The sequence below is a fragment of the Epinephelus fuscoguttatus genome, linkage group LG19 (genome assembly GCF_011397635.1).
Source record: "Epinephelus fuscoguttatus linkage group LG19, E.fuscoguttatus.final_Chr_v1".
Lineage (NCBI taxonomy): Eukaryota > Metazoa > Chordata > Actinopteri > Perciformes > Serranidae > Epinephelus > Epinephelus fuscoguttatus.
In genome coordinates, this window is record NC_064770.1 from 37,707,645 (window position 1) to 37,727,312 (window position 19,668).

At 42.3% G+C, this 19,668-nt stretch overlaps 1 protein-coding gene across 1 annotated transcript in view; it reads right to left on the reverse strand.

Annotated features, from left to right (window-relative positions):
• The window catches only part of plppr2a (phospholipid phosphatase related 2a), a 199,326-nt gene that overhangs the window by 177,796 nt on the left and 1,862 nt on the right, over positions 1–19,668 (reverse strand). The window contains exon 2 of the mRNA XM_049560770.1: positions 8,383–8,502. Coding sequence (XP_049416727.1) covers positions 8,383–8,451 — 69 coding nt within the window. The 5' untranslated portion in view covers positions 8,452–8,502. The remainder of the gene's footprint in view (positions 1–8,382; positions 8,503–19,668) is intronic.

Below are 19,668 nucleotides of genomic sequence, written 5' to 3' on the forward strand. Positions count from 1 at the left end.
GTTGCATTGGTGTGAACTGGCAGCTTTTTAGAACGTTGCAGAACGGAGCGTTGCAAGTAGTTGCTTGTTTCATTTTGTCTCGTTGTGAATCTCTGGTCTAGACTGGGCGTTAAAGCTTAAGATAGCGACAGATGTTTTCATTTTGCATTGATGATATTGGATTGTTGATCACTGAATTGATTCATTGATGCAGATCAATGGATCATTACACCCCTAATATTCACCACACACACACAAGAGTGGTTTCAATGTTCTTGTATCACTCAGCAAGAGATCTGAGCAAGAACAGGAAGAAGCTAATTCCCCCAAAATGTCAAACTATTCCTCTGTATGTAACGCAGGTGTATCTCTGTGTTTTAAATATATCAATTATTTTCTCGCATCACTTTCCCTTCCATTGCTGATCAGTACGCAGCTACTGACCAACTTCCCTCGCACACATTTGTCAGTGCACTCCAGAGTGCCTTCTGGCCACAAGCCCATTTCTCTAATATCAACTTATTAATAGTTCACTGCTCTGTACGTTTCATAAAGCAGATCAGGCGCTGCAGCGAGAGCCGGGGTTACTCAGCGTGTTACAGCCCGTCAATCATCGTCTTTCATTGTTTTCTTATGTGAACCATTTATTGGTTTTTAATTTAGTTTTTCTGTTTACTGTCTGAGTCTCGTGGAACAGAAGACAAGGGGCACGCTCATGTCCCCATGGCAGAGTTAACACACACAGACTGACCATGTTTCACACGCTGGCTGTGGGCAGCTTGAAGTGTCCAGAAATTAAACAGCATAAGCTCCTGGGTCACGCATGGCACACATGTAGGTGATGTGATTGTGGACGTGTTTGTGGCAACAGACTGGCAACCTATCCAAGGTGGTTCCTCGTGTCTGACTGTGTGAAACAGGGTGTTGGTGTGAAATAGTACACACGCTCAGTAACACCTTTATTTCTGGACGGCAGCAACAGAACATGCACAGAGTATTCAAAGAGAGAAGATGCATGAAATGATTGAAGGTGGCTTATCGGAGAGTAACAGTGTAAAATGAATAATGTCAGTGCTGTGTAGCTGACTGTACTTCACACTGACTTCACAGCACAGATGTCAAACTCCACCATTTTCACTTCATTGTTTTCACCCCTTCAGTCTGTGATTTTCCCTCACAGTATGGAAGCAAATAAAAGACATTAGTATTTGGATTTAAACAGCCACTGAATCCTTAATATTTGAATGTGAATACCACTGAATTCATAAAAATATTTCACTTTGTAAATCATTTATCTGAATTTATTTGTTCCTAATTCAACTCTCTAAAGTTAAAATATGAAAATTGTTCATTTGAAATTTCAAAAGCTGAATGTATTATTTTATTCAGTTAGTTTTTCAATTTTCTATAAAATTCAGAAAATCCAAAAATTCAAGTTTCAAAATTAAAAAATAAAATTAGATTCAGCTCAAATTCTATTAGTCAAATTCAGATCCAAAAATATCCCAAAAAGTTCGAAAAAATTCAAATAACTACATCCGAACAACTGAACTAACTTCTGGCCTATCGGAGCACGGAAAACTGAAACTCAAACTTTTAAGTAGAATTTTAAGATCTAAATTTGACCATTTGAATTTGAGTGACCTTAAAGTTTTTTTTTTCTTTTTAATTTTGAAACTTGAATTTTTTGGATCTGAATTTGCAAACATTCAACAAAAAAACAAAACAAAAAAAACCCCTCAGCTTCTGAAATCGCAAATTAAAAAATTTCAAATTTTAATTTCAAAGAGTTGAATTCAGGAAAAAAAAAATCAGGGACATGGTTTTCAAAATAAAATATTTCAATACTATAATTTCAGGGGTGTTACAATCTTAATATTAAGTATTCAGTAGCTGTTAAAATGCAAACACTTATGTCTCTTATTTGCCTCCATATCCAGTGACGTCAATGCTTCAGAAAACTCTCATTTGTCTGCTAATGAAAAACTATGTTCTGCCGTCCTCATCATAGTATTTAAGCTCTTAACTGAACATGAGGTGACTTCAAAGACGCTAACTTCAGGCAAGACAATTAATGGACGTAAAGCTGTGTAATGGAGGGGCCGTATCTTTCTAATATGAAGGCATCATCTAATATTGTACTCCAGATTTACATTAGAAACCACTGTTCTGCAAAAACCTTACTGCCTAAATGAAAATGAGTATGTTACAATAGAACGAGAGGAAACTGTGATGTTGTTGTCTGCATAGCAACAGCATCAGTAATGAGATCAGCTCCTCCAAACCCAGTTCACACTGTGACTCAGTGGCCTGATTTCCAACTTGCATCAACATGAGTCGAGTTGCCAGATTATATCTAAATGCGTAACAATATTTCAGGACTGTTTACACTTGTGTTTTCATAGTAAATTAGACTGCCTGCCTTTTAATATTTTCACCCTTCAGAGAAATGGCACTAAACACTGAATAATAAGCACAGTCGGTAGAAAACGTGAGGGTAGTTTAACATGCTAGGTTCCACATTTCCTCATGTGTGAGCACAAGAACTGCAAGGAGAGGAAGAAAAAGTGAGACTGTGCCTGGATGAAGGCAAAAGATGTGATGAGTTTATCATAGTTTAAAAAATATAGGACTTGATCACAGACAATAAAGGCATTTCATACACCAGTAACTCCTTGTGGCAGGGTTTGGCAAACTGTGTGATTTACGATGCACTAATGAACTTGGTTGATACCTCATTATATTACACATTCTCCACTGTATTAAACAAGATTTAACTCATTCACCTGTCACCTATTTTCACCAATATATGCATCTATATTACATTAATGTATGCTGTAGGTATACCTGCTCTTTGTCCGGCTTCCATGCACACATTCATGCTGTCGTCTCTACCAGCAGAAACAAACCACTGCCCTCCATTACAGGTAACAGCTGCTGGCCTCTTTTCCCTGGCCCTGATTGCCTGCCTGGGTTCTCCATGCCAGTGCAAATAGATAGAAATACTCTCTACCACACACACACAGATGTAGAGTTAGCGAGGGAATTGACTGAGACCTCAGGGCTGAGAGCTGATGTGTGGGAGGCATATGGCGGAGTGGCCTAATGGAGAGCTTTTACGGTGTATTATAACCAAAGGGACCAGTGCTCCACAGACACACTCACATGGGCGGGGCGGGTTAGTGTAACTATTGTATGATGGTCCGTCCTTTGGGGCCAGACACACAGAGGTACAGTAGTGTAGGTGGACAGTGAAGACTCGCTGAGGTGTTCAGGTAAATATACCAGCAGCTTCCCTCTCAGTTCATGACACATTTACTGGCAGACAACTACAGAACGGTCAGTACATTTACATGCACATTAAGTTGAGCTGCAGTTACAGCTCGACTAGGACATTTAATTGGACTTCTATCTTTGTCCCAGTATACAAGCGCATGAAGGGAATTGATTTATTGAATGAGGTATGTCCGACTCCTCTACGATAGGTAGTGATCTGCCCCCTTTCAGCTTGTTAGTATTGGACATCACAGACCAAACAAGTTAGCTGCGGTTAGCTAGTGGCAAACTGGTACCATGGTGGACAACTTTACAGCTCTGTATGAGGAGACACAGCGTGAACTGTGTCTCCTCATCTGTTAAAAAACACACGGCTCTAGCTGTAGATTTCACCATGGTGTTTGGCTTCTTCTGTTACGCATTTAATGGTATTCTACCTCCGGGTCACAGCCCAGGGTGGAAACTGTGGAGTATGCTCAGAGCGCCTCGGCCAGTTTGGGTCTGATTGACTGTATTCATGCAGAAGGAATTCGACTCCCAATTCAATCAGGTAACATCTCTAGCTAGTGATATGGGAGTTCCATAAGGCAGCATTTTGGGGCCTCCTCTTTTTCTCCTTTACATCAATGAACTTCCTAACGTGTGCGGAAATTCTAATTGCTTACTATATGGCGATGACACTGTAATTTTTCTTTCTGATCCAAACCCTGATGTCTTAAATTTGAAACTATCATGTGGTCTTAACCCCTTACATGACTGGCTGAAACGTAATCTTCTAACTATCGATGTCAAGAAAACAGAATGTATATATTTTCAGTCCCCATTTTGCAAATCAAACACTTAACATAACAGAAAGTAGAGTATTCCTTGACTCACATCTTACTTATTGACACCACATTCAGAATCTAACAAAGAAGCTCAACCAGAAACTGTATGTCTACAACAAGATCAGGCCATATCTCACCCCTACTGCTTTTGACATGCAATCATTCTCTCAACAATATTCTACCATCTCCAGATTTGGTCCCTCACCACAAAGGAAACCACTGAACCAACAGCAAGACTATACAACAGAGCTTACAAGATCCATGGTAATCTCTTCTTTGGACTCATCACTGCACCACACTCTCACACTCTCACACTCTAACACCCTGACTTCTCAAAACTACACAATTAATCTACTCATTAAATTCTATTTTCAGATCCTGAACAACAGCTCCAATCCTACACTCAGTGCTCCACTTCCAAGTCACAACACAAGACAACAGCGCATCACTAGATCAATTTCACATGCACTTATTCCTGTACCACCTTACGAAACCAATTACAGTCAGAGATCATTTTGTCACACTTGAGCTAAAATCTTGAACAAGATCACAAACTACATAAGAGCAATAACCTCCATCACACATTTCAAACACACATATAAACACTTTTTGATGGAAGGACCTGCAACCACTGATTTAAACCCCATATCCAATTTCAGTTTACTCTATGTAAATGTACTGACTGTGTGCAGGAATTGCTGGATTTTGACAAGACAGCAGATGTACTGTTTAACAAATACTATGTTTTGCTTCAAATATGTTAACATTTCAACAACTGGCACTATTAAAAGTATGCTGTGTTAGCTATTAGCAGGTATTATTTGTAATGAACCCATGGATGTACAGACAACCATCACTGTTTACCTAGAGTTGAAAGAAAACTTAAAACTAGATGAATCTCTGGGGAGCTTTGAAGTTACAAGGAACCTTTTCTTTATATTATTTCTAAGTTGATATATGGCTTTTATTTCCGACAGACATCTGAGATGATGATATCCTCAGGAAATGTATGTGTATCATGTCTGTGTGTTCAGATCTGAGTGAGTTATGACTGCGGGAAGGAACAACAATAGTGACGCAAATCGAAGCAATCCGTTGCAAAGTATCCTAATTGCCTCCATGTGTGTCACAGCTGCTGCGGCAACTGCTGACTGTGTTGGTTAACGGCCAAACTACAGTAACTAACTTCCAGGTGTTTTTATAACACGAGTGTACACCTGTCTCTTTCACCTCAGTGTCTTTGCTTCTGGTTAAAGCTGACCACACACTAGAGGATGTGAAAAGGCCCAATCCCAATTCCTATCTTCACCCTCAATCTCAAAAATCCGTGCCGGAAAGCGGTAAAAAGAAGAGTTATAACTGTGAGTATTTTCCTTGCAAATATGAGTTTAAATTATGGTAAGCATTGTAATATCTTAGTTAAATGTCATTTTATGGATTTTAGACCTCTTTGTAGCGTAAACACAAACACATTTTTTCGCTAACGATCAATAGTAACATTAATGTTAGCCGTCGCGGTGCACACGAACCATAACGTTAGCTGTCGTTCAGTTAATGTTACGAAATATCATTTTTCTCAGTGGTAATGTTGTTAAGTTTTATCAATATATGTGAAATGTTTGCACCGTTATGTACCTTCTTCTTCTTCTTCTTCTTTTGAATTGACAGACTGGACGGAGCTTTGGCGTACTGCTGCCCCCCACAGTCTGAAGTCTCAAGATAGCCCTAACACTTTTAAGGGCTAGTGAGTTTGAGGGTTGAGCTTGAAAGTTAAGATTGAGGGTTAAGATACGAATTGGGATTGGGCCAAAACTAAAATGCAACGCCCTCTCATATCTGACAAATGTGAGTTTTTAGTCACACTCTTTGATTTTGCAAAGACTGGGGATCTTGCAGGGTCAAAATTTACAGGACTACAACTAGATTCTCTTTGAGATTATTTCCCATCCTGCCCCTGGTGGAAAATATTACGTCAAACTCCCTTTAAGAAATATGAAATAAAAACCTGTCTTGACCATAGGTCTTCACCTGTTACTCCATTTTGTCATGAGTTCCTGATTAGTACTAGGCATGTGCAACTCTCAACAGACATGAGAAGTAAGGAAGAAGGCCCCCTCCATAGCTATCAGCTCCGAAAAAATTCTTTTTTTTACCACCTATCCAACTAGGCAAGTGGGTTGATAGATGTACTAGCCCAATGTGGCGTTTTACTTGCCTCATGCAGTCATTGTTGAGCCCTGCAGTGCAAAATATTTACAGTAAAATAGAGTTTGATTTGCGCAAACATGTAAATCCAACGTGATGTAACATCTGCATCACATCACGATGCACCTGCAAGCAACGATGCAAACAGCCTCTCCTCTCTGAATCTGTTACAGAACAGTGCTCTGAATGCACGGGCTGCTCCAGCTGAAGAGCTGATGGTTGACTTACTTGAAGCCAATGAGCTTCTGGACTGCTTGGTTTGTCTAATTGGATTACAGACAGTCTGATTACTTCACCCGTTCATGCTTTTCTCCACCTCAGTTACAATTTGGTGAAGGCCCTGGGACTTCCGTTGCCCTCTGAGTCATCTGTCTGACTGCTCTCACAAACAATGTAGAGCATGCTTTCCACAAGGGATGAAGTGGTGTGTGTGTGTGTGTGTGTGTGTGTGTGTCCGTGTGTGTGTGTGTGTGATGCATTAGTGTGTTTCTCGGTCTGCCACAGACGATGACCTTTGGCATGATCTGTACACCACAGCTCCAAAGCCCACGGTGCAGCTGCTGAAAATCCACTCTGTCTGTGCTGTGACATTCGCAACCACCTCAATGAATCATGCAGTTCACAAATACGCTGGAAAATGTTCAACGCGCCACAAAACAACTGCAGCCACTTTGCAGAGCCTCAGCTGCCCCTGGTGCTGGAGCAGGGCAGGATGTGTGACACCGAGTGGGAATGTCAGCAACAGAGAGCGTGTTTGCTGAGCTGTCCCAAACTCTACTGTTCAACCTGAAATATTTACTGCTGTGGCAGAGATAGTAGAGATTGGAGCAGAGGAGAGTGCATCAAGTTGGGGGGGGTTGGATGGAGTCAAATCTCAGAGCCACAGAGGTGTTTCCTGGCTGACAGGACAGGCAGTCGCAGAGATATATCACGAGTCAAAGCCCAGAGAAACAGGAAATAGCCAACAAAGATATGATCAGCAAACACCTCCTGGCTCTTCGCTCACTATTATTTTACGCCAACAGGATAAAGGTACTTGTGGAGGAGCTCTTGTCTGCTCTCAGTTTTGTCAAGGTCTCATCACACATTCATTTAAAAAATTACCTGAATCCTCAGGCTTTATTCACAGACACAGTGTGAAAGAAAAAAAAACAGCTCATTCATGTTTCTTACCCAAACTAAACACCAGAGTAATGTTGACACTGTATGTTTCTACAAACCACAGATACTGTATGTTACATAACTGTTAGCATCACACAGCTAACATTACTGGGGGTTATTAACAGGTTTAACAACTCAGTCGAGCCATTTTGGTGTCGGTGTGGTTTGTTGGGACCATTTAACAGCTCACTGTCAGCTCAAGCTAACCTAGCAGATTTTAAACTGACTTTTCATCAGGAAGGCAGCAGCTCTGGGGACAGTCTTTCAGAGTTGCATCTAACCAGTGTAATGGCAGCAACAGAAAGGGATCGTGTTGTCTTCCTATAAAACTGTGAAAAACGTCCACACTGGTGACAACATGTTTGGCTCTCTAGTTAGCATACTGTGCTTGACTCTTCTTCTTCTCTGTGTTCATTGGAGGTGTAGATGCTGTGCCATTAAGTCAGTGAAAGCAGTTTGGCTTTGTATTATCGGCTCTATTTATCAGCTATAGTCTTACTAATGGAATAATAAATAATAATACAAATTTCCTACTTTTGACTGATAATTTATTGGCCTTGGAAAAGATCATGTTTTGTCTTAAATTACCCAGTTTGGGTGGCACAGTGTCTGCTGGAAACACAGCGATGTCTTGGTAAAAAGCAAAAGCTGTCTGTGGCACTATCACCAATGATCGGTGGCAAACACAGTGATGACTCGCTAAAAACCAACCTATGTTGTTGTTTGTTGGTCTTAAACGGTGGTCTGCAGTGGTCTGTAGCTTGGAAGGTGTCACACCATCCACCATCTCCTCCACCTCCCCAAGTCAGCTTATATACTCCGTCACTTTAGAAACGCTGATATGATCCGTATGAAATGTACAAATGTAACACATCTGTGGTTTGCAGAAACGTACAATGCCAACATCTCCTTCCAGTGTCTGTGCTGTTCTTACCTCCACAAACAGGAAGCAGGGGACGATGGAGCTGCTGCTCTTCACACCCGGCTTCTCCTCCACTGCCATCCCTCTCTGTTTCTCTGAGCGTCCCTCTGTCCAGCTCTCTGTCTCCTTATCCTGAAAGAAAGAGGGCGAGGCCGGTTAGTCAGCTGGCCAACCTGAGGTCAAGTCCACAGTGTGAGATTAAGTGGAATCCAATCAGGACAAATGAGCTCTGGATAGATGTGGGGCTTTCCTTGATGTCTTATCTTTCTTTCTGCACAACCACACTGCTGTTAGCTGATTTATTGTATTTTCTTCAGCACATTGTTTCTGTGATACAATTGTTTATCTACTGCATACGCTACATCCATAAATATTTAAAACATGCACAAAAAGTGAACTCATTTCTTAGCACTGTGGGCTATATGCTTTCTACAGTTTACTGATGCATCTCTGAAATCGCTTTACTTATTCTGGATTTTGATGCATCATGCATCAAAGCTGCCCTCAGAGTAAGAAAAAAATCACTAAGAAACATTCTGAAAACTGTGTCATTATCTGCCTGTCTGTGCTTCGCATTTTATTTAATATGACTCAATACAACATCCAGGTATAATCATTTACCAACCACACACTGAAACACTTTAATCTGAAAAACATCCACAAACGTACACTGTGGCCTGCAGCCCTGAGCCAACAACTGAAGTATAACTGTGGTGATATTCAGTACGACAGTATTCCCTCTCATGTGATATTGCTTTGATAACGTTTTAATGGTGGTGCTGGTAGGTGGATTTTGTTACCACTGGAAAGAACCAGAGCCAACTATTTCCCCCTGTTTCCAGCCTTTATGCTAAGCTAACCAGCTGAGACATTAGCGCGTAATCCACCAAAGCATATTTCCCCAAACATCGAACCATTCCTTTAGACTGCAATATATATTATTTGGCATGAGACACTGTGTCTGAGTGTATTTTCACTTTGAAGCTGGGGCAGGCAGGTTTCTTTCGACATCACTGGGCAAAAATCCCACAGTAAACATTAAGCATATCGTGGACTGAGAGAAAACTAGACTTCTACACCTCCTCTTGACTCTGTTTTTAGACTCTGGACTTAAGAAAATCTAGGCTGTGATGAGAGACTTTGGCCAGTCACAGATCATTTCAGAGAGAGGGCGCCCTTACTGGCTGTTCTACAAATGCAGATGTGTGTGCACGTGAAAGCCTGATTCAATGGCAGAGAATCCAGCATTGGCAACAAAACCTACACTGCATAGCAGCCCAAAGAAAGGAGGGCAAACTTATCAGAAAGAGTCTCAGGCTGCTGTCAGCCCTAGAGTGGTCTCCTTTGGTCTGAATCAGGGACTCATGTTGTTCCAAAGTTGTATAATTGCCTGGAGTTGGTTGGTGTTCTCACGGCAGCATTTACAAGAGGACCAGATCAAATGCCTTGTGTGAGAAAGCTGCTCTTGATTGGTCAGAATTTCCATGTGGGAAAAATCCAGGAAGTAAAGCAAACGTTGAAGAAGAGTACACTTGCAAGATAAATGTGACACTTTCTAATGTCACAATGGAGGGACAACTACGCAGGTTGATTTTAGCGCTGCTCATCGTGGACTATATTGCTGTCATTGTTCATTTTAGTCAAAGCATACAGTTTGAAAACGAGGCAAACGCGGCTCCAACTAGAAAACAATGTTTTGATGCATTGGATGTGCTGAATGTGCATATTAAGGCAGTACAGGAGGAGGTGCACATTAATAATCCTCCAGGACTGTAACATGCTCATGTTTAACCCAAACAATGTGTCATGTGACTGCAGTTGCTTCACATCCAGGTCGCAACACCTTCTCACCACAAACCAACCGCACCAGAGTTCCTTTGGAACCAGACTGAGACCACCTCTTCAAGAAGGTCTCAGTCCAGTTGTTTTGGTGCACACCTGAGTGTGATTGCTGTGTTCACACCTGCCCAAATGAACCTCACTGAGGGGGCAAATGAACCTGAGTTTGACTGCACCAAACCAAACAGGGCAGGTGTGAAAGCACCCTGAAACAGAGTCTGAAAATAAATGAAACAAAACACGTCTCAACATCAGCAAAGTGTTTCAGAGATGGAGGGAAAACACTGCTAATAGTTTAGCCTTCTGCTAACCAAAGCCAAAGGCTCACAGCTGCGGCTTAATCAAGTTTAACTTTATGTACCTAAGATTAGCCAGAACCTCAAAGCACAGTGTGTCCTCCGTCTTCCTCCTCGCCACCACGGACATTTAAATGGAAGAAAAATAAGAAGACAAGAGAAAACTCAGTAGAGTGATGATCTCCACCAGGAGTGTCTGGGGGCCTGTGACAGTGGTGGAATGAAGGGGAAACAAAATGCAGGTTACATCATCAAGGTGTAACCAGAGTAGACAGGTTATATGGAGACAAACCTCTGACACTCTGAGTACATCCTAAGTCTCTCATTTGTCATTTCCATGCTCTTTGCTTTTAACTGGAAGTCGTTCTCGTACGCCATCGTTAACACCGTCCCAAAGCTCTTATTTGTGCTCTAAGGAACGATGAGTGACGATACATGATAGCAGCCTTTACGGAAGTCTTTTATCAGCAGACACCCCTCCCCCCGTGTTGTATTGATTGGACACTGTAGTGAATCGGACTGATCTGATACAGCTCATCATATCGAAGTGAAGACAGATATGAGATTAAACTCAAGTGTGTCACTCCCAAGTATTGCTTTTTATTTGTTTTCTTATTCATCATCTAGTTAAAAAATGATCAGCTGTGAAAACTGTAGGTCTAAACAACAAAAGGCAGAAAACTTCCTTCATTTTTTATAAAGGCTTTCCTTTTCACAACATGTTATTTCCCCCATTAACATTTAACATGAAGACGAAGTCAAAGAGAGTGTGTCTGTCAGCAAATAACACTTTTTACATCATTCATGCTTGTTTCCATTCAGTTACATGTGAGGCTGATTCCTGAGCGTCGGGTTGATGAGCTCCATAATTTCAATTTTTCCTGAAACATTTAGTCTGATAAATCATTTTCAGTGTTAAAAAGACGCCACAATCATATCCTGGGTTATTTAATGATGAATTCCCAACCAGAATATCAATAAATACAGATGCAGATAATGAATGAATGATATAAACGCATTCTGCGCCTCTAATCAGGACACAGTACATACCCTACATATTATAAATACAGAGTGCAGGTTGTTGTTCATGTGCAGGTGTTAAACAGAGAGAAAACAGCCCACTGTTGCTCTGCCAGTGAGAACTTTGTGGCTTTATTAGACTGAGCACAGGGCACACGTCTGCAGACTCAAACTCCATCAAAAGTCTCTCCAGCTGTTAATAAAGCCGACTGACAGCTGTTATCAGCTACAGCTGTTATCAGCTACAGCTGTTATCAGAAACGGGCGACGCTTCACGTGGCGCTTCAAAGGAAACGGCGTCTCATTTCTTCGAACACATTTCCTTGTTTACTCTCTGCTTGCATGGTTTCCTGGTGTCTCTACATGCATCCCTGGTGGGAAGGACAAGGATGCATGTGAGAGAAACATGGATGCAATTTCCTTCTCCCCTTCCAAACAAAGAAGAGATGATAGTGGGGCCAGAGTGAGTAGGTGGAATCCAGGGTTTACAGTCAAGATGGCAGCAAAGGTAACAGAGACAGGGATTTTTTCATCTCGTATCGTACCTAAATTTAATTATCACAACATATCAGGTATGGAATTAACCTGCAGATGCTCCGGTTCAAAATGAGACCAACTTTTCTATAGATGTCAGTACTAAGCCACGACAACAGGCCAAAATGTGGCCTGCATGAGACTGTGTAAGGCTTATTTTTAGCCTCTCTGACTGCTAGAAATGCCTTTTGCTATATGATTTTGTTTAGGACTCAGGGCCCCAACCAGCAGTCAATGACAGCAGACCCTTTTGGGGCCGACATCATAAAGATTTCATTTCATTATCTGGAGGTGCAGCTGCCTCTCCCCCACAGGGCTGTAGGCTCCACAGGAGTGTTAAAATGTGTTTGTCTTGTTGTGTTATTGGGAGCCAGAATAGAAGGAGTCATGGCTCAAAACCAGCCGCCACTGCCCGTCAACAAAAACAAAGACAACTATGGTTAAATGTGATAAGACCAAAGGACTGGACGGAGGCCATCATCAAAAATGCTCACATGTGCAGCGCACACTTCATATCAGGTTAGGGAAAAAGTATTTCCTGTTGTAGGGATGAATAAGGTTATGTGTATTAAGGGTTATCATGTCCACCTCATCAGAAACTGGGGAGGGATTAAGAGGAAGATTGGATTTCTCTGCAACGCTAACTTTTTAGCACATTAGCTAACGTTAGCTTCCAAAGCAAAACAAACAAGTGTGGTCCTCCTTTGTAAGATTGGCTTCCTGTGACATCATCCATCCACTGAGTGAGAGCATACGGGTCGGCCAGTCTGGTCCCGTTGGTCAGTGTTTACTTATTCAAGTAACACTGGCGGTCCCGGAGAGTGAGTGACCTGACATGGTGCGTTGGTAAATTCAGTCTGACGCTCTACACTAAAATGAGAGCCCTGTTGGTGGAAGAAACGCAGCGTTATATTTCTACATGAATGAACCAGCGGTTAAGTTAATCACACATTCACTCCGCTCGGCGCTCTGCTGCTCCGTCTCCACAGACAGAGTGTCCAGAGTGCGCTCTGACACTCTGAGAGTGCGCTGCTCTGGATAACCCAACGCTACATTCAGACAGCGCTCCCAATTTATCAACGCTCCAGTTTGTGTCAGAGTGCGCTCCCACACTCACAGTGAGTGTTTCTGAATGCACCATTCACATCATCTTCCTCCATTGTCTTAAACAAGCCAACAGAACGTGCAGCTAGCTACCCAGCAAGCAATTTTGGGTTAAAAAACGTCTAATAGCCGTCTACATGAAGACCTGACATCTAGGCTAAATCACGGCTGAATTTGGGCTGTCAGTGAAAATTTGGTAGACGTCTAACCATAGCCAAAGTGTAGACGTCATCAATTATACAGCTATGTAGAGACCATGTCCAAATGGAGATAAACATATTTAAATTACTGTTGACTCTCCATATGTGATTGAATATCATACCGCACGCCATCTGCAATGGCGAAAATTACATTTAATCAATTTCAAAATTAAATCCGCTAGATTTAATTTTGTGGCTTACATGTAGCTAGACTAAATTTAAATCACGACTATTGCTTGCTGGGTAATGTCTGTGGAGAACTGTTTTGCCTCCAGCTAAGCCCCGCCCAACAAAAAACGTCATACTGTTTACTAACAGTAAAAGCGTCTGTATAAAACATGCAATAAAACAGGTTTTGCAAAAAACTGTGCATCACCAAAACCAAAAGAGACCCTTGAGTCTTAAATGTGCTCAGAAGTATTTAGGCTGATGGGTCTAGTAGTATGTGAGATTGGCTGTGGACAAACAGTTACACAGACATACACACGACCGATCCTCAGTGTTACACTTTGCAAACAGTCTCAAAAGTAAAATTAAGAGTATTCGGCTAAGTTTAGTGTTGGTCATCAGGTTTTTATCCATCACACTGCTGAACTTAGAACAGAAACTCTCTCTTCAGAGACCTGACATGTTGGACAGGTTTTAAACACACACACACACACACACACACACACACACACACACACTCAATATACAGAGAGGACAGGAGAGGTAGAAAAAAACCCCGACTTTTTTGTTTCTAAGAAGTTGTCAGGTTGACCTCTATTCTGCTGGTGAGTGGTGTGTTATGTGCTAGAGAGCTTTCCTCCTCCTAATTCCTTCTACGCTGGTGGAAAGAATCGGCCTGAGGGATGAATAAGGCATGAAGCCAAGCTCTTAGCAGCCCTCAGAACAACGCAATGTGCCAACCAAGACTGCTTTTAGAGAGGCTTGGTTGGACTCTGTGTGTGTGCATGTGTACAACGAGTGTGTGTGAGACTTGTCAAAAAAAAAAAAAAAAAGTAGCTGTCAGGGTGAACAAGCAGAAGCCCCAGGTAAAGGAAACCAACAGTGAGGGAAAGAAAAACAGAGAGACAGAGGGAGGAATCGTTCCTGTTTCTTCTCCACTAGAGGCTGATGGGAAGTGTTACTCTGTGTTTCATTCCCTCAGTGGGAGGCAGCACAAAGAGGCTCTCACCCACAGTTTGGGCCACCAGCTGAGAAAGTACACGCTTGAGCTGTGGGTTGGTGGTGGCAGATCTCCTGAAGATCAAACTACGTTATGGGAGAAACCACTCGGGTGGCCACAGATGAGGCGGGGAAGCTTTTGATGATTAATAACAGATAAGTGGGACACCAAACCAGGGATGATTCCACCTAAACAATGGGAATTATAAAGCTTGTTTTCTCCTGGGGTGTGTGCAGACTTCTGAGCTGTCCCACGCACATTTGGTGTAAGTGAAATTTTCTCTGAAGCGTTCTGAGCGCTGATTTAGGTGACAAGTTTGCAGCTTAATTAGTATGAGAAAATCTGGCTGCTGCTCTGTATGCAGAACATGGAAACTGAGTTAGAGGCCTCTACAGATCTTAAAGTAACTGTCCTCGTATGAAGTCGGGAGCATTAAAATCAGACTTGGGCAAGTTACTTAAAAAATGTAATCAATTACTTATTACTTTGGTGCTGTTACTAGCAAAGCTCTTCCAGACATATTCATCTCCAGAGTTTAAAGCCGCTATAATCTATATTTTTAGAATAACAATGTGTCAGGTGACAATGTTAAAACAATGTGACAGTGTCAAAGGTGTTGCTTATAGTAATGAACCTATAGAACCGAATCTGCTGCTCTCCTCGTCTTTACAGAGCTTTTTACTGAGCTTCAGCTCTTGTTCATCTGTCCAACTCACACTTCACTTTTTTGGTTCTCTCTTTGCTCCTAAGTGTCATTTTTGGCCACAGCATGAAGCTGTTTTCAGAGAAAAAACTGAAGATACCAACTGCTCAGCACCAAACAGCAGACAGAAAGAGTCAGACTAACTTCTGAACATAGCGGAGCATTTCGCAGCTAAAGAGACAGATACTTTCCTCAGGAGTTTGTAGAGACCAAGCAGCAACCACCAGGGCTGAAAAATGAACATGGAAGTGCCAAAATCTGCCATTTCTCAAACGGCCACTTGAGGCTGGCTCCAAGAGTGAGTCAGTCCCGATAGACCCCCATGTTAAAATGCCCAACTTTACAGCAGAAATAAACATGTTTACAGCCTGGTACAAAAACTGTTTTGGTGTCTATGGCTAATTTTCTTTACTTGACAAGCCGTCTGCGAGGCATTACAATAATCTGAGGGCTTATTTATGCTCAGCGTTAGATACAAAGATGGACAGAGCCGTCTGTCTGTAATCTGCGTTCATTTTGACGTATTTGTGCACGTTTTCTGGAAGTTTCCAGATACAGACGAAACGGAGCAGCAACATCTGAGATCACAGAGGCACTGTAGTGCGGTTCAAGCCAGATACAACTGTAGAAGACGATGAAGACATTTAAATTGCTGTGCTAATATATAGTAATATATCATAATATTTTCGTCCCCTGAGAAGGCTGGCTGGACGAGGCCCATGAGCAACAGACGGCCAAATACCAGAAGCTTTTAGAGGCCTGTAAAGAGAGTGGTTGGAGGGCCCGCTGTGCGCAAATCAAGGTGGGCTGCAGAGGTTTCCCAGGGCACTCTGTGCACCAGGCACTCCTCGGCATCAGAGAGTTGCAGGAGAGGAAAGCCACCAGAAACATCAGGTGGCTGTGGATCAAGAGGGCAGATCCATGGTGTAGCACGCTGCTTGGACACAAGCCAGGGAGTGATCACCCACGTCTGGGTCGCCTGGGTGAGGGTGCATGATGATCTAAGACCCGAAACACCCTCTGACCCTGGGTTCATCACTGATGATGTGTCCAAGCTGCACCATCTGGGGGTTTCAAAAAACTATAGTGAGAACAGTGAAGAGAATTCTCCAGCCACATGTCGGGATGTATATAATGGCCGCACAGACCACTGCAGTCTACAACACTGCCTCTGTTTAAAGGTAAAATATTATGACTTCCTCCAGCATCACCATGTTTGTTGTTATCAGAAACCTTTGACTCTGCCTTCTAGTGCCATCTATTGGCTGTATCTGTGCTAACATAGAGGACCCATGGAAGTATGAGGGCAGTGATGTTGACGTTTGAAACAGACATATATATTTTTATACATAAAGGGCATATAAATGAGCCTTAAGAGTCAGATTCCTCCCTCGTTCTTCCCCAGTTGAACCCTCTCATCCATATACGGTAACTTCTCATTGCTTCTGGCTCCAAAAACCCAAGACAGGGACGGCCCACATGCCAGTGGATCAGTCTGTGGTAGAGACCAAAAACGGAGCTAAAAGAGGGTGAATACTTGACTTGCATTCGCCAGGTGGATACAAACAGGATTCAAAATAAATGATAATGTTGTTCTTTAACTGCTGGATGTGTAATTAAACAACTGTTTGCTCACAGGTTTATTATATCAACTTAAAAGGCTATCATGTGTCAACTGTTGCGTTTACAGCTTATTTCTGCTGCCCCCAACTAGAAAAGTTGTAGCCTGTCTTTTATACAGCATCTTTTACCGCAATTTGACGCTTTAATCTTCTCTCTATCTCTCCAACAGGCAGAGTGAATGTCTATACTAACTAAACTAAAACTAAACATTTCCTGCAATTAAACTGGTAAACTGGTTTATAAACAGTGTGCTGTGAGATCTGCCGCTGCGCTCCTTCACAACCATGCGTAATAGTCGCGCGTAATGACCGCTCCTCGTCTGCACGTCTTTCATGTTTGTCTCACTGACAGGTGGAGAGCCTACAGACAGGTACCCATTGCTCCGCCACTGACTGCTCTTGTCCTGTCCTCTCCCTCTTCTTTCTCTCCTGTCCTCTCTATCACTAAACTCTGAGCTTAATCATTAGCTTTTAGCTTAGCAGCACTCGTAATTGAGTAGGCTTTTGAACAACGCAGGAGAAATGTTGCAGACAGTTTATATTATCAGCCTGGGCCTGGGGCTTGTTGTAACAGTAAATGGGATGTGTTGTAACTTGTTTAAGTTAAACTGTGTCTGTGTGAGTGAGCACCACTTACATTGTGCTTTCAATACATACTACTGCATTGTTCAAAAATTATTAATTGTGTCTCAAATGATTCAAGGGGGGGACAGCTTCACTGAAGGGGGAGTCATGTCCCCCCGCCCCCCCCAGGATTTCCACTCCTGGGTGAGGTTGCAGAACTGAAACTTGTACTGTGAGCCAAGCGTGTCGGAGAATGACAATGGCAGGCACAAAAACACAAATGGCCCTATATAGAGCCAGTGTTTGGCTCCTCCGCACTGGGATACTGTAGAGCAACATGGTGGATGATGTGGAAGACAACCTGTGCTGTATGTAGATATAAATGGCTCACTGTAAGGTAACAAAAACACAATGATTCTTATTTTCAGGTGATTTTAAACTAATAGAAACATAGTTACAAATACTATATAACATATCTGCCAATAGATGCTTCTAAATTCTTTACACTGGACCTTAAACCTGTGTAGAAATAGCAAACAAGACATTGTGGCTTAACAAGCTAGCTTACGACTTGGAGGTATTTAATGACCTTTTATGTTCTCAGCAATGTTTATTCCCTAGGTCAAATGTTCAATGTGTTTCCGTGGATCAATGTCAGAATCACCCACCAGCAGCTTTTAGTCTACTGATACTTCTCGAAATCTGCGCCTTCAAATTTCCTGGCAAGACAATTTAGTGTGACTTTAGACACACTGATATCTCCACAGTGGTTTAACACATTTTTACCATCCAAAGTTGGACTGGGTGATGTGGAGAAAATCAACTGCATTCATACTTCTGACCAGATACTTCAATATCAATATTGAGACTATAGTGGTTGTAGGGTTGACTACTGGCGCTAAGATGAGATTTTTGTTAAATAACAATCAGTGATGTGGATATAACCACTAAGTGGGTAAAGGCAAATAATAGAACAGTCTGGTAAGATCAGAAAATGACATCATGCAGCACTGTAACGCAGCTGTTAACACCAGGAAGACAACACTTATTACGTTACGGCATTGAACATCTAAGACAATATCTAATTTCATATCACGATATTGATATAACTGATACATTGCCCAGCCCTGATTCAAACCGCATTTAAAATGTCCATATCCCTTCGCTCTATTGCAATCTTTACTGTTTAGCTAGCCCCTACCAATCTCTTACAGTGCTAGCTTATATCAAGAGACACTAGACCAGGGTTCAAGATTAACTTTTTGTTCATCTCAGTAGATTACCATTGTTATTTTGGCTGGTGAGTGAAGCAAATCTCACAGCCACTTGCATATTTCACCAACATTTGGTTGGTGGCTGGTGCTAATTTCCAACCCCATGAAGGACCCTGGGAACATCCACATCCTGAGTGGTCACATATCACCAGTTTGCCACTCGACTTTCATGTCTACAAATTACTTGCTTGGTGCTTGACGTTCCAGAACGTCGCAACCACTGCAGGGACGTCAACAAAAGCATGGGGTTAGGTTTACAAAAAAACATCACGGTTTAGCTCTACATCAAAACAGGAAGAGAACACTGGCCTCTCAGGTTAAAGACCAGGATTTGTTGGACCCATCCGCCAACCCTTATGCCCACCCTGTAGGGACTTTCCAGCTCCTTATATTAAGTCTTTCCTGGCTATGTTTCAAACTGACGCCATCCACAGGTGTATTATACCCCTGCAACAGGTGCCATGCCACCACATATGAACTCATGCCACCCGTCTGCATATTAAATAGCCGCGACAGGTGCCGTCCAGCTGCTGGCGGCCTATAATAACTCTGTAAAAGGTGGCTTTTGCCGCTGGTGTCTGACGCCGAAATCACTGACAAAGCATTTGATGACTGGTGGCAAAATAAGGATGACCTCCTGACATCAACAGTTGGCTTAATGTTAGCCAAGTGGCTCCAGGCAGCACTTCAGAAGTCCCGTCCTTATAGCTAAGGTTAAAAGGGACAGGTTAATTCCTGGAAGTTCCATTTGCCCTATATAGGTGGAGGCTGAATGCCCTACTTGCATCTCCAACCCCTGCTCTAAGGTAACAGATCCTGGTCCAGTTAGTCCGCTCAGCACAGAGAGACAAACCGATATCAGCTGCTGAGACGTAATCACATTACTGCAACATAAGTAACACGTTACTGCCAAATGCTGCTGTAAATGCACTGATGTGTGAGTGACTATGTGGACGGAAGAGGCGATCCAGCTG